Source organism: Solea senegalensis, linkage group LG3 (assembly GCF_019176455.1).
Source record: "Solea senegalensis isolate Sse05_10M linkage group LG3, IFAPA_SoseM_1, whole genome shotgun sequence".
In the NCBI taxonomy this organism is placed as follows: Eukaryota; Metazoa; Chordata; class Actinopteri; order Pleuronectiformes; family Soleidae; genus Solea; species Solea senegalensis.
Window position 1 is genome coordinate 12899662 of NC_058023.1, and position 24738 is coordinate 12924399.

Consider the following 24738-nt stretch of genomic DNA (forward strand, 5'->3'; position numbering starts at 1 on the left):
CAATTTTTCAAAAATACTACCCCTATTCTAATAATACAAAGCTAAATGCAGATCAGTGAGGTATTCCTTTAAAAACTCTAATGTTTGTGTAAAGCTGTTGGGTTTAGAAATGACAACTGAATTGAGATTTGCACACATGATTTATTAATTAGCATTTTTAAGCAACAAGATTGCACGTTATCCCCTTCAAAAAAAAAAAAAAGCACAAATAAGTAAAACTAAAATGAGTTTTTCAACATATCCTCAACTGAGGAAAATGAAGGGAGTTACATGTTTAACGCGACTGAGGTGTAATGGAACTAAACTGACTCCCATAATGCACCACCAGCCTCACACCTGCTTGGTTTCCCCCTCTTCAACCAAATTAAGTTAAATAAAAATCAAGGTAGGTTCCTCTAAACTACTTGATGAGCCCAATCTAATCAAAGAAAAATAGTATTTTAAAGGGGGTGGAACAACTGGGCTGTCAAGCAGATTGTCCAGTTTCCTTTTTGAAGATGTACTTTCATTTCTAAATTCTAATCATTTCTATGCACCCTACAGGATCTAAATTCTTCCCTACCAAACGTCAAGTGTCTAGACGAGACAATACAAGATGAGGGGGGGGAAGGCCTGAGGGGAGGACAGTGGGATGAGGAGGGTTGGAGTATGGAGGAGTGCAGGGAGGGGAGAGCAGTGCGCATGTTCTGAAATAGTTCCAGACAGCCCCTCCAACCCTCGGACCTACAAGACAAACAAAAAAGGAAATAAAAGCACAAAGACATCACAGAAATAAAGACATTACGACCCCTTTCAGACCTGAGATTATCCATCCTGAGAGATCTGATCACATCCAGGTTACACCAAGTACAGTTGTCCCATACAATGTGTCTTCAGGGTGCACTCGAGACTGCCTCCTCTGCTAACGCCTTTTCCACAGCTTTTTTACCCCTATTCAGTGTTCACGCAGGCAGCCACTGACTGTCACATGCTTTAAAAATAAAATAAAATAGTTAAAACCTTTTTCAATGCTAATAGGGCTTTGATTAACTCAGCCTTCTCCCTCCATTTCTCTTCTCTCACAAACATGCTGACAGATGCATTTATACAGTCAAACTTGTCAAAATTAGAATGTTGTTGCAAAGAGTGATGACGTCACAGGAGCTGCAGAACAGTCGTACTTGGTGTAGTCCATGTGTGATCAGATCACTGAGGACGGATGGTAACCCAGGTTTGAATGAAGTCAAACAAAAAGACACCTCTAATCCCTGAACTAAGGATTACTTTTAAATCCAAGTTGTCAGAGTTGGAACAAAAATGTTCCCTGTATTAAACAAAGTCTAGGTCCAAACATGTACAGACTCAACCTAAAACCCTTCTAATGCCACCACTCCTCATTAAATCCCTGTGACTCAACAGCTGGTTAATGTCAGTCATCCTGCCCTCTGTAAAATAGACCCCGACACCCTCATGTGTTCCACCCTTTGCCACATCAATGTGGGATCCCACCTCTTGCCAAGGGTCACATGACTGTCCCTCTCATTGATGTCACTCTGTAGGTGCTGGGACTGTTGTGGCAGCTGCCTGTTGTGGTGTAGGACCAGTCAAAACATGACTCGTTACAACACAGACAAGCAATAACGCACACACAAAAAAAAGGGGGGATATGAAGAGTTCAGCTGCTTACCTCAGGTGATTTGGACATTTCAGGAGGGGATTTGGGAGAGGCTTTAGGAGAGACCTTTGGAGATTTCAATGCCGATTTCAGGTCGCCTGGTTTTGAATTCTGAGGTGGGGTACCAGGCTCTGACGCAGACTTCTCTGTATCATTCTGCATGATGTGTGAGCAGAAAAGAATAAAAGCTATAGAAACACTGACAAACACAACCAAAATGAAACAATTACCTTGACTAGAAACATGGACTTCTATGGAGTACACTGCTCAACAAATCAAAACATCAATCTCATCATTTTAGATATGCACAAACATTACATAGATCTTTCAGCAACTCAGTATTATACCCGCTCACACTTTTAGTATTTGTGAAATAGTCTTTATTACTTTAAATTAAAACCCAAATACAGAGGCTCAAGAAAACCAATTCAACTATGTTTTACATTAAAAAAGGGGACACCCAAAAAAACCCAACTCTGGATCTTTTGGTTCCTCAAGCACATTTTTTTTTCCCCATAATACTTTTTCCTGCAACATCCCATCAACTAAAGACCACTTGATCAAAATATAGGCAATACACCAGTTTGAGTATTTGATCAAAAATAAACTAAAATGTTTCTTCTTCCTCTGGTTTCATTTGCTTCTCTGCAAAAATAAACTAAATGTGGTTGTGAACGTTTGTTTCCCAAATTTCAAAAATGACAGACCTTCTACAGACCAAAAACAATAAAATGATTTCTTGATAAACGCAACAGATTAATCAATTGTGCCTCAAATAAAACATTACTGCTTTGGATGGAGTCATCTCCATCGTCTACACTGCTTGCAGTCTACACAACATAAAAAAGGTTAAAAGGGCAACTTCTCAACTTTCTCAGTACATTTGTTTGGCATCTGGATTTAACAAACTGGCACAAACATGTCATTCAAAAAACACTGGATGTAGACGACTAGCCACAAACACTCACTTTCGAGGCAGACGACTCAGAAGTCCTTTGCCTGCGGCGTCTTGAGGGGCGCCGTTGTTTCTGGCCTTCATCGGCTTCTCCGTTAGTCTGTGGGTCCTTGGTGGGATCGGACTGCTTCTCTTCACCCTGCTCCTCAACCTGATCTACAGCTGCAACCTGCTGGTCATCCGCAGCCTGATCGGATTTTGGCCGAGGCCGAAATGGTCTAGGGATCCGAGGACAGAGAAATCATGCATTCACTTGTTCAATCTAGAAGCGTAAGCAATCTCTTCGGTGATGGTGTCAAGTGACCTGCGATATGGACGCCAGAACCTGCGCCGTGTTGGCCGCTGCATTTGGTTGCCCTCTGCTACATCATTCCTTTGCTCTTCAGACTCCCCCTGACAGACCAAGCAACAAAACCAATCTTGTAATCAAGCATGTTTGTTTTCCAATAATCTAGTTTCATTTTCAAAACAAATCCTGGTTAATAGGTTTACCATACACTGTACATAAAAATGAACATAGTCTACCAATTTGAAAAAAGAAGCTCCGGAAGTACAACAGAAGTAGTATTAACCACCAGGGGGCAACTGCTTGCTCCCACTGTCCATCTGGAACTTGTTCTGTTTTCCACAATTGCAAACATAAAACCAGGAAACGAACAAGTCAGGGAACACAAACCCAAAAGAGTCAGAGCAAGCAAAATTCTGATCATTGCAAACAAAGTGAATTTTTAACCAAATAAAATACAATCATTTTGAATGATTATTCCATATTTTATTTGCAATTTGTGTATTTTGAGGTACATTTCTTCTTGCTTTGATAATATTGACACAAATCTAATTCCAAATGGTTGTGTTCTGAACATGCAAATCTTGTGGCTTAAAAAAATAAAAAAAAAAAATAAATAAATATCAGGGAAATCCATTTTGAGATTTCCCTGATTTGCATCCCCCGCTTCAACTTACATCTTGTACATCCTGTCGTGGCCTCGGTGGCCTACGACGACGCTGCTGCTGTGGTGGTGGTCTCGTTCCGTCACTCTCCCCTGACCCCTCACCCTCAACAGCGGGGGCTTGGCCATCAGCAGGTGTACTCTGGTCATCGGGCCGAGGGCTACGGGGGAAGAACCGTCGACGGAAGCGCCGTTTGTTGGGTGCGTAGCGGCTCCCTTTGACAGGAACACCACCCGGGCCCGTCACATTGGCCGCCTCTGAACCCTGAGGGACACCAGCGAGTGACAACGCAGAAATACAGCATCACCAGTCGTTTTCATTTATTATGTTCATCATCAAAAACGGACACCATAGTTCCTACCTTTGCTGCTTCAATCACATCAAACTCTACGACCTCCCCATCTCCAACGCTGCGGAGGAACTTCCTGGGATTGTTCTTCTTGATGGCAGTCTGAGAGGACAGTAAAAATATGCTTTTACATTTTTAGGTTGAGGACAGTCCTTTACCTTCATTGGATAATGTGCACAAACTGAAAAATCATTTTCAGAAAGCTTACAGGTACTGAGAAACCCCACAAAACATAAAATCATGATAAAACTCAGTCATGGAATATATTTAGATGGCCGTAAACGTGCCTTCAGGCACTCCAAAATAAAATCACAAGGATTGTAGTGTGAAGGCAAGCAATATGGCATTTTTACTTATTGATCATGCTTGATAACATGATTCATTCACTCATCCATATAACATTAAAATGTAAGCTTCCCTCGTCTTACCTGATGAACAAACACATCTTCTTTAGTGTCATTCCTGTGAGAAACACATTTTTTTTTACTGTGAGACAAATCAAGATTATCTAGAATAGTTCTATACATAATGCAAAGTTAAGGTAAAATAAGGCTTGAAAAAGTACCTGTTTATGAAGCCATAGCCATTACGTACATTGAACCATTTCACTGTGCCTTGGACCAAAGTGGCTGCAACAACAACAAATAGCACATTAACATTCAGTACTGTCACACAGCCATTCAAGGATTATCCTGACATCTTACTTTTATCAATGGCTGCCAATCCAACAAGAAATAAGTGCCGTCCTGCGCGTCAATTATTAACAGTTCAACTTTGAAACCAGGTCTGCATTGGGTCACGAGGCTCCATAACTAGTCATAAAAACACGTCACCAACTTATAATATTTCAATCTTCATGGAGAAAAAATAAATAAACGCGAAAACACCGTAACCACCTCTTAATTGGTAAATTCAAGATTATTTGCACCTGTGGTAGCGCGTACACGACCTACACGGAGCGCGTGACCGTTGATGGAGGAAATGTAGGTCACGTGTTAACACCTTTCACGGGTTTAATGACCATTTCCTGTCACTTACAGACAAGTAATTCAAAAGAAACGCTGACAAAGTACAAACTGACACAATTTAAGCAGACCACATACATTTGTTTAAACACGCGTAAAACCACTTGACACGTGCTGCAGGTAAAACCAAATACACACACACACACACAAAGCAGCATGTGTCAAAGCAGCAAAGCGACTCCCACTCCCACATGACTTCAGTCAGTGACAACATGTTTCTAACCAAGTTTCATTACATGCAACCGTTCAGTGACATAACAGAAGGAGAAATCTGACTTCAGACCAAACGTGGTGGATAAAAAAGGGGGAGCTCCTTTCACTCCACACCCACCTATGACTTTCCTTTCCGGCTGGGATTTATCCTCCTCAACCGCTGCCGAAAGTGGAGCGCTCTGCGCCTCGGCGTCGGTCATGCTCGCTGTCTGTTAACCACTCTTTCACTCCTTCCCCTCCCTCCTGCTCTTCCCGAAACTTTCTACCCAGCGCGGCTTACTTTTTATCCCGACATCCTCCCGTGCTGCCGTACCAAAGCCGCGCCCTCATTGGTTTCCACCGGACCTGGCGCTGGACTGTGATTGGCTGAGCTCCGTGGGCAATTGGGAGGGAAACATTGACAGGTGGAGGACAGGTAAGAGGGAGAGGAGCTTGATTTTATAACGGTGTGTGTGTTTTTTCGTTATTATTAAAGCCCGTTTACGCCACTAGAAAAGACATGATAGGTCATAATTGTGACAAAATATCTCATTATTATGAGATAGTAAGTCATAAATATGAAAAAGTATCTCATTATTATGAGTGAGTCAGCCATAATTATGATAAAATATCTCATCATTATGAGTGAGTAAGCCATAAATTATGATAAAATATCTCATTATTATGAGTGAGTAAGTCATAATTATGACAAAGTATCTCGTTATTATGAGATAGTAAGTCATAATAATGAGATACTTCCTCATAATTATGACAGAAACTGGTTTCCATACTTGCTGATTTCCATACCATGCTTAGCCCCTTTAGTTGTATCTTCTGCCCCATGTGCATAAAACCTATAATACCTATACCTACTTAACCCATAATAATGATAATAATAATAATAATAATAATAGTGATAATACTTCTACTACTACTACTACTACTACTAATAATAATAATAATAATAATTGTATTTGTAAGTGCCTTTCATACACTCAATGTGTTTACACAGGCAGCACAGGGACGGGTTGGAGACAAGAGACAAGAAGCATTTTCTCCATCAAAATGCTAAACGGCCATGTTGTTATTGAGCAGTAGAATTCCAGTGTGAAACCGTTTGTGTCTGTTTTTAGTCATACTCCAACCTGTTTGCAGCTGTCTCACTTTACTACCACAATGTTGTTGTTGTGTCCATCTGTCTTAACACAAAACAAATCACTTTCTGTGTGCGGCATGAGCATCTGACAAGATCTTAAAGCTGTAGTGTGTAACCTGTAAGTAGAAACAAATGTCCATTACATTCAAACATGTCGTGTCGGTGAAGGTACTCAGTCATCCAGGTCATAATCTTCTTCAGTAGTTAGCTGTGGGCGACTGCATTTGCTTGAGTTAAGTTGAATAGGTTTCACCTCTCATCCAAGAGGCTTCAGTTCTGATCAGTGGAAAGAACCAGGTATTTAACCTCTGAGGCTGATACCGGTCTAGAGAGTCGTTAAGTTGAACTATGCAGATCGTTCAGCCCCCCCAGTTCAAACATGTCAAATTAGTTCATACATGCTGATTAAGCTCCACACGACCTATACTACTGCAGTTTTAAAGGTCCAGCGAGTCAGAATTAGTAATATTAAATAGTGACACTGTTGAATGTAATAAATGGAGGACTAAGGACTTTGCAAAAAAGATGTCTGTCTGTAATGTGCAATTTTGCTGATATTTGTCCATTTAATCAGAATACTTTATTAATCCTGGAAGAAATTGTGTGGTCACACAGTTGCTTCATGTCAGATTAAGAGCTATACAGTTACAAGAAAGAAAGTACCAACTATTACAAAAAAGTCAGTAAAATGAAAGCTGTTGTAGAAACATTACACTGCAAGATGGTAGCCTCAGTAAAAAAAGGTGCTTCCCTTGTACCGTACTGTACAAACAGAATTATGTACTTCGAAGGCTGCAAAAACCAAACAACTTTTACTTACTTTATTATAATTTATAATTTTATTATAGCGATGATACACTTGTACAAACATATACGGGAGTATATTCAGTTTCTTTCAATACACATGTTAAGTTGATGTTCAACTTAATACAGCCATTGAATTTATTGAAACGGAGTGGACATGTTTCTACTTGTATAGAAGTTTAAAACAACAAGTAACGTGTAAAGCTATAAAAGTCTGTTTTCATTATCATTATCAATAACTGTCAATACTGAGTGATTTGAAAGTTTTTGCCCACATCAGCCCTACATAAAGTCCACGTTCACAACATAAACAATGAATGATGTGACACGTCTGCCCTGCTGGTTAAGTGTTGCCTGATTCATATTCAAAAGCATTATGATTTTTAGAATTATTGTTCTCTGTGAGATGCTTGTTATGCCATCACAATCAAAACCCTGCTGTTTATTACCCTGGAAATGTGTAACCATATTATAAAAAAGAAGAGCATTTGGGGTTAACTATACCTTTAACAGTAGCTCTCAGCACGCAGGTCATGGGACTCCAGTTTCACAGAACTAAATTTAATCCAGCAGCTCTAAGAAGTGCCAAGTTCAACAATAAAACATTTGCTGTACACAAAAACCATGGGTCTCTGAAGGGGAAATTAAGGACACTGATTAGATGTGTCATTGTTAGTAACAGAGGGAATCACAGCCAGCATGGGGAGGCAGCACTGACAGTGTGTGCAGTGGATGAAGATACATTTCATGCATAGGGTGAAAAAGATCTTGTTTATTAAACTTTGATTTACTGAATTAAAGGTCATTTGTCTTATTATAGTAGGTAGTATAAGTATTAGTAGGTGCTTGAATGTGTGATACCAAAACTCATATTTACTCTTTAAACTAATATCAATAACATGGAAATAATAAAAAACTCAAGAATGTGAAACTATGATTTGTTTTTACATTCATTACAAGTATTTCATTTAGTATATTTTCATTTTAGAAATTTGTGAAAAAATCTGCTAATATTTATATTAACACGCACGTGTCGCAGCTTTTACACACAGTAAATAAAGTCAAGACAGAGAAAGAACTGAGTGACCCATGCTGCACTAGAATGAATGCTACGCATGCGCCAGTTTGCCGAGCATGGGCATTGACATAAAAGGAGCATCAAGCCACATAATCTTAGCCAGGAGAAGTTTAGCCTTCAGAGTAAGAGTGATTCCGCAACTGCCAGTGGGGATATTAAGGGATATTAACGAAATCCTAATTAACAAAACGGAGATCTTTTTTTTTAATACTTTGGAACCATATATTATGGAATTATAGAATATATGTAATTTTGTGTGATGGAACACAATTAAATGTAAGAACGTATGTTTGAGCATATTGTAAAAACGTAACCAAAAATGTTCCAAAGCAACGTTGCTGTGTATCACGTGACGATATCTCGACGACAACCGCCCCACTAACGGACCTCTCACGGAAACCGTTAAATGTGTCTGAAAGCCCAGAAGAACGGCGAGTAAAAGGAGAGACCGACGAAGAGGAGCTAGTCTGGGGAATGGCTCTTAAACTACGTCGTAATAACGTCTCCGGTTTTAAAAATAAAGAGAGCATTTTATTGTGACATTGTGGGGAGGAAGTGCAGCAGTGTCAGTGGTGAGGAGGGGCTGAAGGAAGGAGAGAAGGAAGGGAGGCAGCGAAGAAGAGCAGGCTGTACGTACCTAGCTGGTCGCGGGGCTTTTCGTCTTTTCGGCCCGGTGGCTGTCAGAGTGTGTGTATGTGTGTGTATGTGTGTGCGCGCGTGTGTTCTCGCGCCTGAACCTCTGTACGAGGTCAACAGGAACTAGGAGGAGAAGAGAGAGAACAGAGAAGGAACGACTGGGATAAAAAAGGAATAGACAGACAGCTGGTAGCATTTTTTTTAAAGAATTGGGAGCAAAAGGAGGCGCAGAGGAGGAGACACTGACTCCTGCTGCCACTGCCGCACACAGTTAACAGTGAGTTAGCTGCACGGCTTCAGGGAGGCAACAGAAGAGCAGGTGGACTTAAAGGTAACCAAGAGAAGGCAGCTCATATCATCACTACCAGGGTGAGTTCATTAATAAATCACCATGAGCAGAGCAAGCAACTTACTACATGCACACACTGTTCCAACGCGGTGTATTGTTTTAAAGTATCCCATCATGAAGTAATAACAGTCTGTTTAACTTTTCGCATCATTGTGGCAGCTCCATAAGTAACATTGAAGAATAGTCAGTGTCTCATTGGCCAAATCCTGCGAGACTTCATCGCAAATGGACGTTTAGCACCACTTTTATTTTCCAGCACACACACACACAAACAAACACAGTCACTCATGGCTGTGGCTCGTTACATTGGCTGATGTTGTTTCCTCAGTGCGCTGTAGCCGTCACGAGTATTAGCTTAGTCATTACAGTACAGCAGCTGGGCCAAGATTCCCAGCTACTTCCTCACTTCCATGGATATGGAATGTGGTCGTGTTATCTAGTCCACGGCGTTCAAATGACCAAAGTCGTTCATGGTCTGGTCCATATTCACGTTACGTAGCGTTAAGGTGTCATGTCATGTTTGTCAGAGGACTTGAGTTTAGGGCCTCGGCCTGAGCGCAGTCAGTGCGCATGAATGCGGCGCTCTCTCACCCATACACGTTTACCAACGACCGAGCGCACTAGGCCTCAGTCCGCTCCCCTCTTTTCATCACTTGTTATTAAAACTCTCGTTAGAGTCTTGAGTTTCAGACTTTGTTTTAAATGGCACTCCAATCCCATGCTTGAACGCGTCACACTCAGTTCACAACATGGACGACAGTCGGAGGAAATCACGCCCGGTTTCACATTTGATTTATGGATCTCTAGCGCGGATTAGCGGCTCCGGTTTAACATTTAACTCCGGTGACCAGACACTTAAAGTGGGGCAGTAAAGCTCACAACTGTGCGCCTTTAAGTTATTTATGTTCAATGATTTATGTATTTGTTGTTATTGATATGACTCACGTGCTAAACTTTTTAATCGAGCTGTCATTGTACTCGTGGCAGGAAGCTGGGCTGCACCAACAGAGAAAGGCATGACACGGGACAACATCACGATTCTCATGTAAATAATTGCGATTCACGATATTATTGCATAGTTTTAAACATATATATTCTGTGTATTGACTCAAGGGATATATAATGGGAGATGTTTTCAGTTATGCAGGAGACAGAGGGACTCGTCATCATTAACGTGTTAGAAAGTGGTACAAATTGTTGTAATATGCTAAGTAACACTACATTACAATACTGATGTTACCTAAATTAATCAAAACATTTTTTTTTTTACACAAAATTCCTGACATTACCCAAAACAATTACAAAATATTATGTTGCACATATTTTTTAATATCAATGTAATTGAAATAATAAAGCCATTGAAGGCTCCTTTATCCCAGTAATGGAAAAATTCACCACAATTAACTCGTTGTGAATGCTTCTTATAATAATGTGCAATAATATCGTATATTGTCCTCTTGTACCCTAACCAGGACAAAGGTTTTACCACTTTAAACACTAATGAATAAAACTTGAATAGCAGCTTTAATATTAAACTCCATGTGTTTATAATTTTTAATGTTTTGCAGTTGGACTGCTCCTACTTGAGCTAAGTAACAGGTGTCACGTCTCCTCTGCTTTATTTAGCTCTGAATGACTGTTCTGCATCTGCGTCGTTGCTGGGCCCAAAAGCATTGAATGAAAGTGTCACTTCCTGTGCAGCCCCTCAAATTGTAGTTCATTATCCCAGCAGATGACTCACATTTCCATAGTCCTTCACTGACATACATGGCAGATATTGATCTGCTGCTGCCTCTATCATGGACTAACTTGAATAAACTCTTGCTACAGTAAAATTGGTAACTGTTTCTCATGTGGGAGAGCAGTGTGTGTGCCTGTGCCTTTGTAACATTCATTCTTAACTGTCTGCAGTGCCGTTTAAAATCTATTTATTTTAATTTTCAATAATTCTCTATGACTTCATGGTTTGACAAAGTGTAAAACGCACCGATCTGTCACATTAAAGGCAGTCATCTATTTCCATGTTTTCCAGACTTTCTATTTGGTGACTGAACTTTTTAAAAATGGTAAACTGTCATGACCTAAATCACAATATCACTTGTGACAAGAGAAAGTCTGTCCATAATGTAGTGACTAATTTACAACTGTGCATCGCTACATTTTATGTACATTATGTTTATGTATGCATATACTAAAATCTATAAACTTTTTGGGCAGCCCGTAGCCAAGAAGAAAGGACTCATAACCGGAAGGGTTGGGGTGCCCCTGAGTAAGGCACCCAATACCCCACTGTGTGTAGTAGGATGGGTTAAATGCAGAGGACATATTCACTATCACTAATTTTTGTGTGGTCAAAAATTCTTATTCTATTCCAAAAGGTTGCAAAAATTCTGCAAATTTCTTTGGTCTTGTGGTAGAAACCAATAAATTGTGTTACTCCAAATACAAACAACACCCAGTCCAGAAAGGTCACTCATTTCACTCTAAATCCCAGACATCATGTGACCCTTTGCCATAATTTGTAATAAAAACATGTCCAGAACATACAGTATATTAATGTGTACTGACCTCCACAGCAGCCATGGCAGATCCAGACCTGGACTTCCAGACAGGTGATGCTGGGGCATCCTGCACTTACCCCATGCAGTGCTCAGCCCTGCGCAAAAACGGTCATGTGGTGCTGAAGGGCCGACCCTGCAAGATTGTCGAGATGTCCACCTCCAAGACTGGCAAGCATGGCCATGCTAAGGTCAGTAGATTAAGGAACTGAAAGCTGATGTACAAGTTTTAGTGACTAAAACTATTTTTCATACCTGCAAGAAGCAAACCAGAAACTCAAACGTCTATCAGTTATGCTGCAATACCATTATTTAATCGGAACTGAACACTCATCCATATTAATGAACATTAATGGACACTTTCAGGCTGTCAACATCATTAATGTTTTACCTGATGGGTCACAGTATCCCTTCATGGTATATATACTCACTGGCTACTTCTTCAGATATTATGTGGACCTAACAAAGTGTCCAGTTCTGCTTCTGTAGACCATCAACAAGGTATTTATTTTTAAACCAGTCTCCGTAAACCTTAGAGGTCAGCAGTTTTTGACCAACCTGTCACGTTTAAATCACCTTTCTTCCTCATTCTAATGCTCACTGAAACTTTGTAAAATTGCTGCCATGTGATTGGCTGATTAGATATTTGCATTAATATACAATTTAACAATGTATTTACTATATTTTCAAAATAAAAACTGTACAAAATGTTTGTAAACATGAGACACATTATTGATGGACACCTGCTACATAACTTAAATACTTCACACAGTTAATATTTTATATATAATACTGATTTGTATTTTTTTTGAATATATAACTTTGTTGTGTAATTAGATTCATCATTTGTTTGTGCAGGTGCACCTGGTTGGTATTGACATCTTCACTGGTAAGAAGTATGAAGATATTTGTCCCTCCACACACAACATGGACGTCCCCAACATCAAGAGACTGGATTACCAGGTGAGACTGGAACCTTTAATCAGTCCCCAAAAACCTCTCAGCTGAAGAGCCTGAGACGACTGAGCAGATGGGCTGATCCCATTTTATAATATCTGTTTGACTTAGTTGGTCATATTTTATTTTTGTGTGTGCAGTGTTTTGCTTATACAGCTCCCTGAACTGACAAGAAAGCCCCCATGCTCTCATATACTTTCGGCAGTTATTAACAATGCTGGAGAGAAGTGATGACTAGTGTATGACTAAGAAAACTATTAGGTCATTTCTCCCTGTCACCTTCTCTTGCGCTCTCTTTCTGTTCTTCCAGCTCATTGGGATCAAAGATGGCTACCTGTCCCTGTTCCAGGAAAGCGGGGAGGTGAGAGAGGACCTGAAGGTCCCTGAAGGAGACCTGGGCAAAGAGATAGAGAACAAGCATGATGCTGCAGAGGAGATCATGGTCAGCACTGTCAAGTCACATTACACTTTATACAGCTGTGGCTTTCAAGGAAGCAACTGGAAATGATTTGTGACTCAGCAGCAGCAGTAAAAAAGACTCGACCATATTATCTTTTAAAGATATAATGGTGTAACATTTCTGCATCAGCGCATTTAAAAAACGATATTTGTTGAGTAGTGAACTTAAACTTAAACACTCTTTAAATCCATAAATTCTGTCCAAGGTAATGGACGGTTTCATGATAGTCACCTTTTAATGATGTCATCTGTTATAACCACTTATAAAACATCAGAGGGAGGAAGGAAATATAATCCATACTACTTTATAGCCGGCTTTTGTTCACCTTTGAACATAGAAAGTCAGACTGTCGTGCTGACATGATAAACCGTATGAGGAAAACATACACTTCCAGGCTGAAATGATATCTGATCATATCTGACTTTTTTTTTTTAACGTTGATGGGAGTCAGAGCTGTTTGTTTTTTGTTTTTTCTGTCAGGCTGTGTGGAACATAGGATGTATATACAAATGGATGTTGCTTTCCTGTTGCAAAGAAAAGTCCTGTTTTGAAGCCTTGAGATTTGCAATCCGACTGTTGCCTTGTCAGTTTTGTTTAAAGTGGAAGTTCACAGACTTCACCTACAACCAGACACCTAATGGGCAAAACTAGTGGTCAGTCACACTGGTGTCCACTCATGCTTCATCATCTGTTTTTCTCTGAATGGGAACAGAAAACTGGTGCTTTCCACCATCAACTCCTCAGGGCAATGTTTCCTGACGTTATGTGGAAGCTCATTTTCATTAAATCTATGGTGTTGACAGAAGTCAGAACATTTGTTTTCAAATCAGATATGTGGTTGTAGATTCATATGTTGCGTTTCCAGTCACACCAGTCGCAAGGAGTGCTATTTCTGACATCAGATGATTGTCGTAGGTGGAGCCGGTCTAGCTCCATCATGACTGTAACATACAATAATGTGGTACACAAAGAGAAGGGTGCAAAAAATGGAACGGTTGGGGCCGGTTATTTTGGTACTATTCCTAATAGTAATAATCAAGTGTCTGGTCACACGACTTGATTTAGAGCGGTCATTTTGGAATCCTGGCCACATAATGGTAGAGCGTGCTGATGTTTCCAATGGTTTTTATTTCTGTTCATCCATAGGTTTTATTTGACCACAGGTTCACTCTTTTCTCCAGAAAACATGTAAGAGCTAAAAGTAAATAAAATAAAATGAGCACTTACAAGTGTATGACACAAACAAATTAAGTAAATAAGCCATAAACACAAGTGCACATACAGAAAACTAGCATAACATTCTCTCAAAGCTAATGATGATGTGGCTTAATCAAAGCACAAACAGCCCTTTGCTATAAATTATAAACATGTAAGGAACATAAAACATGTCAAACAAGACAATACCTTGTTCCCATTCCAGCCAAGTGCTAAACTTTAACCTCAAGAGCATTGCTTGTCACCAAACACGGATTTTACCTTCCTTCTTGTCTAAAACGTCATAGTCCATTAGACTGGCGATCACTGATTCACAGGAAGTACTTCAAAACAAAAGCACGGAACAACAGGTTTCATTAACAAATTAAAAGCTCACAGGAAGTTGTCAATATTATAAAATAATTTGTAAAAAAATATATTATAAATACATTTTTATAATATATAATTTTATATTATAAAAATTATAAAATAAAACTCATTGGCATGCAGCTTTCTGTGTGTACTCAGGTGCTGAGGATTGTTGTCATCAACCAGCTTCAATGACGCGACTGGTGTTTCTTCAACACCCGCAGTCTATTCTCATACAAAGCTTGACGTCTTGTTGAGACAAACAGCCACAAACTGAGCTGGAAAAAAATTAGCTGCTGGATGTCCTACATCGTTGTCCGTAGTGTTGTTGTCTGCTGTGGCACATTAAATGTCGTCGTTCATTATCACCGCTGTGGCGCGGAATAATCTCGCTGACACGTCCATCGGGTGCAGCCTACACGCCGCCCACCAAGTAAAGGGACTTCAACAGAAACACAGCATATACAATATATTCAATCTACAACCACACTGAAGTGGCACAAATCTGTCAACACCACACACATGCATGTTGTGTCAGAGGACAATGTGAAATGTCAAATCTGACCTGCATTGACTCAGAACTGAGAAACGCAGCTGTCTTGACTCCTCTTTACTCTTTCAGATCACCGTTATAAGTGCAATGGAAGAAGAAGCTGCCATCAGCATCAAAGCCATGGGTAAATAAGCCGCTGCAGGTAAATACAGAACTCCAGCTCTATCGACCAGACACGCAGCTGTCCTCAACATCCCCCAAACACCCAAAACTAGCACCTAACTCAAGCCTGCCTGAAGAAGAGTGTCTGCGTGTGTGTGTTTTATGGAAGATTATGTATGTGTGTGTGTGGGGGGGGGTGTTACACTACAAGCCACCAGCATGTGCCATTCCAGTGCAAGTGTGTGTGACATCATGTTGAGTTCATTGTTTAGGAGTGGAGCAAAGGGGGGAGGCAACTCCAGTCAGCGTTATTTTGTGAAGCCAGTGTTTTTCAATCCTGGTCCTCGGTGACCCACTGCCCTGCATGTTTAACATGTTTCCCTGCTCGAAAACACCTGATTCCGATGAATGGGTCCTTATAAGGACTTGTTCGGAGCTTGAAGACGAGCTGACCGTTTGAATCAAGTGTGTTGGCGCAGGGAAACGTCTATATCAGTGGGTAGTGGGTCACTCAGGACCAGGATTGAAAAACACTGCTATGAGCAAAGCCATATGTTGTTATTTTCCCCCAAAATAGTCTCTTTTAAAAGAAATTCTCATAGTTACTGTATGCTTTTTTTTAAAAAAAAAGTATTTAGAGGAATTGAAGTGTGTGTGTGTGTCCACTGTCAAGTATAACTTCTCACAGATGAAGCTCTTCAATGTTTCAGTACAGTATCACGCCATGAAATATCACAACATTTGAATGTAGTCACTGTGATCCACAGCTGCGGCCAAGTGTGTTTGACGTTTAGATTGAATCCAGTAGGAGACAGCATTTTAAAACGACACAATTAAACAGTATGCATATAAAGTCCATGTTTTTCCATATCACTGCAGTTGTTGTGCATGTACGTATAAATATCTGTTTGAACGGCACTTGTTAGTTGAAACTTTAAAGACTCACAATCGACCAAAAATGTTACTGAGTGAATGAGTGAATGACTATCAGCAGCTGTTACAGTGGATTTGCCTTCCCCTCAAAGGTCCAGTGTGTAAGAATTAGTGACATCTAATGGTGAGACTGCAGATTGTAACAAATGGAGGACTCACCCCTCCCTTTTCCAAGAGTGTCAGGGAACTACGGTGGCCTTCGCATGCCAGAAGGAATGGCAGGAGAAAAGAAATCCATCTGGGCTGCTGTTGAAACGCGGTGGCCCCCACAAAGCATGGCCTTTGTTTAAAGGCTGTGAATACCAAGGGATTTTTATTTTAAAGCAGTTATACAATGAAACAGACATATAGTTATTAACCCTCCTTAAATGTTACACACTGGAGTCTGGACCTGTACTTTTTGTTAACACTATTATGAGCATGTGTATCTTTTTTTGGCACTATCTGATATTAACGAAAGCTTAAAAGTTCATAATGTATTTTTGAGCTTTTTTTTTTCTCCTTTTTCTTTCTGTGGATTGCACTTTTTTTTTACACTTTTACAGCCTGATCTGCTTCCTGTCTTTCCCTCTAAGAAACAGCTTGTAGCATTGTTGTAATTGTCGGGTCAAACTGTTTTGATGCACTTTCTCACCTATAAACTGTGGGCTGTAGAATCAAGTGTCCACATGAATATATGTTTAAAGTTGATGTATATGCAATGTTCCCCCCTCTGCATGGGGCAAGTTAAAAACTCCTACTCCTTCATTAAAATGTTTCTGTGGTGTTTATTTCTCTCTTCCTTCCTCTGGTTTCTGACTTTTCTTCCCCTTCTCTTCTCTTCTCTTCTCTTCTCTTCTCCTCTCCTCTCCTCTCCTCTCTTCCCTTCCCTTCTCTTCTCTTCCCTCCCATGCAATTCTGTTTCAGGGCAAACAAGATGCACTGGACCTGGGGAAAAGAGGAGGGGATATTGCCTCGTCAATGCTTTTCTCCCTCTTTTTTCTTTCTTTTCGTCTTTGGTTTTCATACTCTCTCCCTCACTCTTTGGGTTCAATTAATTGGAATGTTTGACTGAAAAAACAAACCAACCTTGACATCTATTCACATAGTAAAACCACATCTAAGCTCGGATGTGCAGATGTAGAAATGTAGGTGAAGGTCTCTCACTAATGACTGAGTAGGTCTACAAATATTCAGTAGCTACCTACAATCAGGGGAACGAAAGGCGGCGATAATGTCTGGTGTCAGCTATTTTGTTTTATCAAGGGCTTCAACTCCAAACCTGCTTTGTTCTGTTGAGGCTTGTTCAGCGTGCGTGTGCCGTACAGGACTGAAGACATGACTAAGTTTTGTCTTTCCTGTACGCTCATTTTCTTTGGCATTGTATCTGAACGAGTCTGTTCTCCTGCTGTTTGTTTCATCAATTGAAACTTGCCTATTAAACAAAGGTTACCAACAAGGCACACTAGAGTTCTTGTTTTGTCTTGAAGAGTAAAACCCTGCTTCTCCTTCTCCTTCGTTCAGCCACGCCTCAATCGGATGTCATTCGTTGTTATAGAAACAAACTCAGATTGGGCCTTCACACAGAGCTGGCATACCTTTAAAAACATAAGTGAGGAATCAGGAGGCAGACAAGTTGTGGCAGCTTGGTAATCCTTACTTTGTGTTCACAGCAGCAAGTCCAAACTGTGCAGAATGTCTCCATGACAAAAAAAAAGAGAAAACAAACCAATAAATAAGATATGACACAAACTGTTGGGCGTGGCGTTTCCTTATCGTTTTATTTAGCAACATAAAAGCTTTAAAACAACATTATAAACTATAACAAATAAAAAAATGTTTTGTTTTTCAGTTCAATGTGATGGGTTAGCAGATTTATTTGCATGAACAGCCTTGGTGTCATTACTAAGCTGTTACTTTACAAAGAGTAAACGCTGGTTCATGCAGCTCGATTATTAATATTATAGGGCACAAAAGCACCTACTGAATGACTTTAGAGTGAAGGTTTGATTATCAGATCTTACAAATTAACATTTGAAGTCATGTCAAGGCTGAATGTTTACTGAAGCACAGAAACATGAGCTCTGCTCCTCACTTATGAACATAATCAAAACACAACTTAAAAACCAGATTCTATACAGGAAATAAAACAAACATCATGTGGCATAATCCAAACTGATGTCTCTCTTTGAGGAAGCCGATGAGTAGTTACTCGCCATGTTTTTTTTCCCAGATGAAGAGAGAAGTTGTGCAACCATGGCGATGATCAGAGTGAGCGGTGAGTTACTTGCTGTGGTGATAGAACCTCTGGCTGCTCTGACTGTGGGACAGAAAGCCATGGCGAGGAGCGCTCTGTGGAGAGCTCTGGAACGGAGCCTGGAGACAGAAACACAGAGCAACAGATGTCAGTGTTTATTGATGAACACTATTTGAAACAAAGACGATTGTGACACTTCACAACACTTCTTTTAGTTTATGTAGTGCACGCCAGGAACACATGGTGGCAGCACTGGTAGGGCACAATGGAAAAACCACACACATGAAGGCCGGGGGTTGAAATGAGAACACGGATGAAGATCTGCAAGTACAAGGCACAGATGGAGGGAACCAGACAGAGACTCTCCATTAGGCCTGGGCCATAATTCAGTAACAAATGCCACATTTAAATGCAGAAATGTTACATATTATGTCTTAAATACAGCTTTACGTTTTGCAATCTTGTGCATCATTTGTCATATTGAACTGTTCATATTGACAAAATCCATCCATCTATCTTCTATATAATATAAATGTTGATATTTTATTTTTATCAGATGGAGGATAATATATTGACTATCGGCTACACTGATTATAAGATTGGCATCCTTCACAGACTCATTTTTAGCAGCGTTTGTGTTAAGAGCTGTGCGAGTTCTGGGGGTTGACCTTGGCGGTGGGAATCTGGACGGCCATTGACGGTGTGGGCAATAATCCTGGAGCAGAAGGATGCATGGCTGGTGGATGTATAGGCCTCAAAGCTCCCTGAAATGTTGACAACACACAATAATAAACCATTGCTGACATTTCTGACTCATCATAAGATAAGATAAGACTTAAAACAAGTTTTATGAATGCTGCTTTAGGAGTGTTCCATTTTCCAGCTTCTGTTAGTAGTAATTGACCTTTCCGCAAGACTTTTCTCCCCCCCCCTTATTATGTAAATGTAAATCTGTGAACTGGTCTTACAGCGTCAGTGAAGCCTGACTGTTGGTTGGCATGTTCCAGCTGCTTCTGCAGTGGTATTCCTGCTCCAGGAATGTATCCTGCGGGAGAAAAATAGACAGGTTACTTCACAAAATGACCAGTGTGCAGCATTCAGATGACTTCACAGTTGCTCTGGATAAGAGATGTCATTAGAGCAACAGGAGAATTGACTGTGCAGACAGAATAACGCATGAGGAACTAACCGGGCTGGGAGGTGAAGTGACTGTGGACGGGGTAGCCGGGCTGCTGGTGGGGGAGATACTGCATGGCTTGAAAGGCAGAGGCACCTGAGGGAGAATGACAGTGATTCATGCCCCATTTCCACCAAGTGGTACAGTTCAGTCTAGGTGTGAAAAGTTAGGAACATAAACAATAGCCAATCGACACCACAGTGACCCCGCACTCAAAAGGGTGGAGCTAAACAAACTGCAGTCCACTGATTGGTTAACAGGGAAACGTCACTTCCAGGCGACAGAAGAATACAAAACTACCTATTCTAAAATATACCGAGCAATAAAACAGAGAGAGGATTCTATGCTGTTCATTTTTCATTGATACAAAGCCTGATGTCATGTACGCAGCAGTGTTTACTAGAAGTGAACAATTTGGGTAAACCATTAAATGTCTGAGATTTAGTGCATGTGGAATTTTATTTACAGTATTACCGTTAAAGCAAAGCCTAGTTCTATACGTAATTTATAACAAGCATTACTGCATGAGATAGAGTATCAACTAAATATTAACTACTATACTGTAATGCAACAATGAGAACTTTAAAGAAATGAAATGTTTTTAACGGGCATAGAACGCAGAACAATTCCATTCCAGCCTTTGCAATTTGCTTATTAAGCCAGCTGTTCCCTGTGTTGCAGTGAATTCATTGTATTTACGTGGCTGACACAGCTGCTGCCATCTGGCCAACACGCCACGCAGAGAATGTGAACCATTCAAATCATACTGTGGTGAGGTGAACTGCACTGCACAGCTTAGAGGACTCGCAATTATAGTCTCACTACAACCACCACGTTCCCACTTTGATGTCATTTCTGAGTGAACCACAACAAGCACAAAGACCATATCAGCTTGACTAATGCAACAGTATTACTGGGAGAGAAATTGTGATCAGATTTAATCTGATTAGCAATATCGTTACTGGTCAAATCGCTGATTTCAATGGATTTCATTGAGCATGTAATTGTGTTTTCTTGCATCACAAATGATTTTTGATGCCTGTCAGTCACATGTCCTGTACCTCGAATTTGAGAGCTGCTCGCAAAACTGACAGGTACAGAGGGTCCAGGGGCGTAGGAGGAAGGATGCTGGGACTGAGCCACCCCATAGGGCTCATGAACTCCCTGACCCCCACTGAACTGGCCGTGGTCTGCAGAGGCTGAGCTGAAGCCAGGTGTCTGATAGTGACGTGTCTAAAAGAAGAAGAAGAGGAGAAGGAGGTATTTTACTGGTTTCTCCATTTATTTTTTAAGTTTACTTCTAAAAATGTTTCTATATATATATATATACACACACACACATATATGTATACTGTATATATATATACATACACACACACACACATATATATTATATATATAATATATATACACTGTACAACTCAAGCAAAAAACAACATGCAGGTATGTTAACAATGAACTACACTGACATTTAACACACAGAGCACTCAAACCATAGTGTGATTTTAAAACAATGCAAATGGTTAGACCTGGCAAAACAATTCCAACAAAGTACATAGTCCATTTATCGAGGGCTGAATGATTTGGGTAAAATATCTACTTGGGATTTTTCTGGTTTCTGAATTAAGAACACAAAACAACAAAACAGTTATTGCACCAGTTTTCAGAGGAACCCATCACTGATTTCATTGTCTTGGAGAAATAAATATATCATAAGCGTCAGTGGTTTGAGTTGTGATATCATTTTTTTTTTAATTAAAGCTGTAGTGGGTGAAAAAATGTCCGTTACATTTAAACTATTATCAAATCAGTTCAAACACTGCTGATGAAGCCAATCAGCTGCAAGAGACACAGACTTTAGGTAACAGAATTAACCCCAGTTCTCTGAAACCTGAGCAGGGTAGGGAGATACTGAAACAAACGTTGAAAGAGAAGGGTTGGAATATGGACCCAGAGTCGTCCCGAGGTGTGGGCTAAGTTTTACACTAGCAGTGTTTTGGCAACAGACGTTATACACTGGAGCTTCAAGTCTAGCTTCAAAACAATGTTGACTTTGTTATAGATTTAAAACAAGAAGATAAATAAGTTCTAATGTTCCTAACATGGTATTTTAACTGTATTAAGTGTCCCACTGCCCTTGTGTACAATCAGTCCATCTATATCCTATTTTTTACGATTTAATTGCAGTCTTTGTGATTTGCGCACTGCGCTGCTTCAAATTGCGCTTTTGATTTGAAAATGATTAAGCCCAAAGAACTCTGTAAAAAGGTCACTGAACATTAATTTACTTACTGGAATCACAGCAGCAGGGAACAGCTGTTTGCTTCGTTCTCCAAGTAGAGCACCAGGTCGACTGTGGCTGACCGGACTGCCTGAGAAAGGACGAGAAGGATCAGATGACTGATATGAACGATGAAAGACAATGATAATTTTCCACATGAACCCAGATGGATGGAACCTGAGCAGAAACTCACCTTGAATGTTGAGGAGGTGCTGCCCTGCATGCATGGGCAGACTGGATTGGTAGCTGGCTGAGGTCAGTGTTGTGATATCACTATAGTAGACACCAAAGCACAGCAGATAAATACCAATAACAAGTACGTACCACTGAAATCTAAATAAAATAAATAAACAGAAAGTACCTCTGCTCCTTTCTGCGTCTCTTTTCTTCTTCATGAAGAACTTTCTTGAGCTGTAAAAACAGCTGGTGTTTCTCTTCTTGCAATCCCTGAAGTTTCTCACCCATCTTCATCACCTAGAAATTAGGAAGGAATGGCAACTTAACATAAACCCAGACTAGGACAGGAAAGTTGTTGATCAGCATCAAACTTGTGCATAATCTGGTTTTAATCACCTGTTCTTTGGTTTCCTCCAGAGACATCCTCTCCTCTATTTCTTTGGTCCTCTTCCTTTCTTCCTCCTCCTTCATCTTCTGCTCCATCATTTTGTCCACCTCTTCCTCCTCTGGAAAATTATTTTCATGTTTTTCAGCAGTGTAAAAGACAGTAATAATATAACAGAGACATTGTCAAGAAAAAAAAATCAAACATCTACGCACAACATTTATTGATCACCTAAAAACAAATATCAATTTTATACGAAAACTTCACAATGATATCTTAACACTGATGAACAAAGTTACATAACATAATAATAATAAAGCATTAGCACAATACTTAGGATATACTAATATATGTATATACTAATATTTCATTACAAATGGTATTGTTGAAAAGAGCTCAATTCAAGAAACAAGAAACAACACAGGGGGTCAACTGCTTAAAAAGAGAAAGATCTTACATTCACACAGGTGCTCTGCATACACATAGAAAGAATGTAATGAAATGTAATGAAAGAATGCTCTCTAGTTGTTCATTGAAAGAACAACTAGAGAGCCTTTTTTAACCATTGTCCAGGTGTGGGCGCTTTGGGGCTCTTCGCCGCAGACTAACTGCTGAACAAAGTTTGGCTTGAAGTGGTCTTCAGAGGTTCAGAATTAAATAGTGTACCTTCTTCTGGGACACATTAAATACACAAGTTAGAAAAATTCTTATCAAAGCAATGAAATATTAAATGAGGTTATATAATGCATATAAGCATTATCAATTTGACCAGTGTCAGGTCTGTAAAGGTTCTGAGTCATTTGTCATTATATCCTCAGGAGTGTAGATAGATATAGGCAACATGGTTTGCTGGAGTTTACCTTGATATAGTACTACAACTGAAATACTAGAAATAAATCAACTATATGTTGATAATCGATTTTAAATCACAAATACACTCTCACCTTGTCTCTTGCGCTCTCTCTCCCTCATGATGTGTTTGTGGAGGGCTCTGGCCATCGCATTGGACAGCTTAGGTCTCTCCAGCAATGCGGGCATGGTGACAGGCAGTGGAGGGGCCAGCTGGTATGGGTTTAGAATTCAATTTTGTGAATTGTTACAAAAAACAGTGCGAGTTATTTGACGTATTTTCTACATCTTACTTTACTTATAACCAATAAAAATGCCACAAATGCAAATATTTCAGGCCTGGCTGCTACTCCGCTGCTATGTTAGCATTTCTAGCTTCAGCTGATGGTAACTGAGAGTGCAGTTAAGTAGAGGTTATCAAACAGCGCGGTATAGCTTGTAAAGAAGCATAATCATATTAATTACCAGCAGAAGCTTCAGATTTAACCACGTATCATAGCAATCGAAACTTATATAAAAAAAAAAACAACTGGACTACTAGCAGCTAAGCACAGTCGGAACGCATTTTTATGACGTCTATGTTCTGTCGTTTATTTCGACAAAGTGCAAAATTCTTACTTTTGTCGCGTTTTGAGTTTTTAAAAACAAATATTAAGCCGTGTCGCGGTTTTCAGTGTGAAGCCACTTGACTGCGTCTTTGACAGTTAAACAATGTAAAATAAAAACTTCCCAACAAAACATAAACAGACAAGAGACGTCCAGCCCGGATGTTAAGGTTGAGCTTCCGGTGTCATGGGCGAAGACGAATCGTTCCGCTTCTTCTACGTTGCATTCTGGGAAATGAAGTTTTCCTCTGTTTTTTTTATATAAAAAACAAAAATGAAAAACATAAGATAAAATGTTGTTTTTTGTGTTTATGTTGTTTTTTGAATTGTATTTAACATTTGTATTTTGTACAGTTTTTTATACTTTGTATGGTGACCCTGACTTTCCTGAAAGGTGCAGATAAATAAAATGTATTATTATTGTTATTATTATTAGTATAATTACAAATAATAAAATGTATACATCCATCTACTGGGAACAGACATACTCCTGGAGCTGGTCCAAAGCCTGGAGAAAATTTAATAGAAAATTTGAGCAGTGGTAACCTCTATAGTAGTAGCTGAACAAAGCTAATAATACTGTCAAAAATGTGATTGCTGCTCCTTAAATTCCCACTCAATGTTCCAATTTATTAAAGGCTTAAAATAGGTTGACAAGCTAAAATATCTTATCTATAGTTGAACCGGTTTCCAGTGCGTAGTAAGCACAATGTGGAAAGGAGCAGCCACAGTAGCTGATACAATATGATAAGT

At 39.8% G+C, this 24738-nt stretch overlaps 3 protein-coding genes across 9 annotated transcripts; 1 reads left to right on the plus strand and 2 right to left on the minus strand.

Moving 5' to 3' along the window:
• Positions 1 to 121: 121 nt before the first annotated feature.
• Positions 122 to 5479, minus strand: LOC122767331 (Y-box-binding protein 2-A-like). Of its 2 annotated transcripts, none has more exons than XM_044022809.1 (10): positions 5266 to 5479; positions 4475 to 4538; positions 4338 to 4371; positions 3922 to 4011; positions 3573 to 3824; positions 2935 to 3002; positions 2623 to 2827; positions 1667 to 1810; positions 1489 to 1563; positions 122 to 723 (listed from the first exon to the last, which is right to left on the minus strand). In XM_044022809.1, exons 1-9 carry the CDS (start codon positions 5345 to 5347, stop codon positions 1528 to 1530), a joined length of 975 nt encoding a protein of 324 aa, XP_043878744.1. In that variant the 5' UTR covers positions 5348 to 5479; the 3' UTR covers positions 122 to 723; positions 1489 to 1527. The 2 variants fall into 2 exon arrangements, with proteins under 2 accessions (XP_043878744.1, XP_043878742.1); XM_044022807.1 differs by having other exon boundaries at positions 2914 to 3002; positions 5266 to 5471.
• Positions 5480 to 8730: 3251 nt separating this feature from the next.
• Positions 8731 to 17717, plus strand: LOC122767336 (eukaryotic translation initiation factor 5A-1). Of its 4 annotated transcripts, XM_044022820.1 has the most exons (6): positions 8734 to 9169; positions 11726 to 11898; positions 12566 to 12670; positions 12975 to 13106; positions 15310 to 15382; positions 17182 to 17717. In XM_044022820.1, exons 2-5 carry the CDS (start codon positions 11731 to 11733, stop codon positions 15370 to 15372), a joined length of 468 nt encoding a protein of 155 aa, XP_043878755.1. In that variant the 5' UTR covers positions 8734 to 9169; positions 11726 to 11730; the 3' UTR covers positions 15373 to 15382; positions 17182 to 17717. The 4 variants fall into 4 exon arrangements, with proteins under 4 accessions (XP_043878756.1, XP_043878757.1, XP_043878755.1 ...); XM_044022821.1 differs by having other exon boundaries at positions 8731 to 9169; positions 11729 to 11898; positions 15310 to 17717; XM_044022822.1 differs by having other exon boundaries at positions 8731 to 9131; positions 15310 to 17717.
• Positions 16703 to 24203, minus strand: gps2 (G protein pathway suppressor 2). 3 transcript variants are annotated; one of them, XM_044022804.1, is made up of 11 exons: positions 23999 to 24203; positions 23476 to 23593; positions 22543 to 22652; positions 22331 to 22443; positions 22163 to 22242; positions 21981 to 22060; positions 20750 to 20921; positions 19701 to 19784; positions 19480 to 19556; positions 19180 to 19275; positions 16703 to 18630 (listed from the first exon to the last, which is right to left on the minus strand). In XM_044022804.1, the coding sequence occupies exons 2-11, from the start codon at positions 23567 to 23569 to the stop codon at positions 18538 to 18540; spliced, it is 999 nt and encodes a 332-aa protein (XP_043878739.1). In that variant the 5' UTR covers positions 23570 to 23593; positions 23999 to 24203; the 3' UTR covers positions 16703 to 18537. The 3 variants fall into 3 exon arrangements, with proteins under 3 accessions (XP_043878739.1, XP_043878740.1, XP_043878741.1); XM_044022805.1 differs by lacking the exon at positions 23999 to 24203 and adding an exon at positions 23846 to 23984; XM_044022806.1 differs by lacking the exon at positions 19180 to 19275 and having other exon boundaries at positions 23999 to 24201.
• Positions 24204 to 24738: the final 535 nt, after the last annotated feature.

Bases quoted from the DNA above. Each gene is read 5' to 3' on its own strand.
- LOC122767336 (XM_044022821.1), top strand. From the start codon at position 11,731: ATGGCAGATCCAGACCTGGACTTCCAGACAGGTGATGCTGGGGCATCC. The intron at 12,671-12,974 runs GTGAGACTGGAA...CTGTTCTTCCAG, and splicing joins TCAAGAGACTGGATTACCAG to CTCATTGGGATCAAAGATGG. The intron at 13,107-15,309 runs GTCAGCACTGTC...TTACTCTTTCAG, and splicing joins ATGCTGCAGAGGAGATCATG to ATCACCGTTATAAGTGCAAT.
- gps2 (XM_044022804.1), bottom strand. From the start codon at position 23,569: ATGCCCGCATTGCTGGAGAGACCTAAGCTGTCCAATGCGATGGCCAGA. The intron at 22,243-22,330 runs GTACTTTCTGTT...TGTCTACTATAG, and splicing joins AGACGCAGAAAGGAGCAGAG to TGATATCACAACACTGACCT. The intron at 19,276-19,479 runs GTAAGACCAGTT...TCAACATTTCAG, and splicing joins AGTCAGGCTTCACTGACGCT to GGAGCTTTGAGGCCTATACA.
- LOC122767331 (XM_044022807.1), bottom strand. From the start codon at position 5,347: ATGACCGACGCCGAGGCGCAGAGCGCTCCACTTTCGGCAGCGGTTGAG. The intron at 4,539-5,265 runs GTGGGTGTGGAG...TTGTTGTTGCAG, and splicing joins GCCGGAAAGGAAAGTCATAG to CCACTTTGGTCCAAGGCACA. The intron at 3,003-3,572 runs GTAAGTTGAAGC...TTGGTCTGTCAG, and splicing joins CACGACAGGATGTACAAGAT to GGGGAGTCTGAAGAGCAAAG.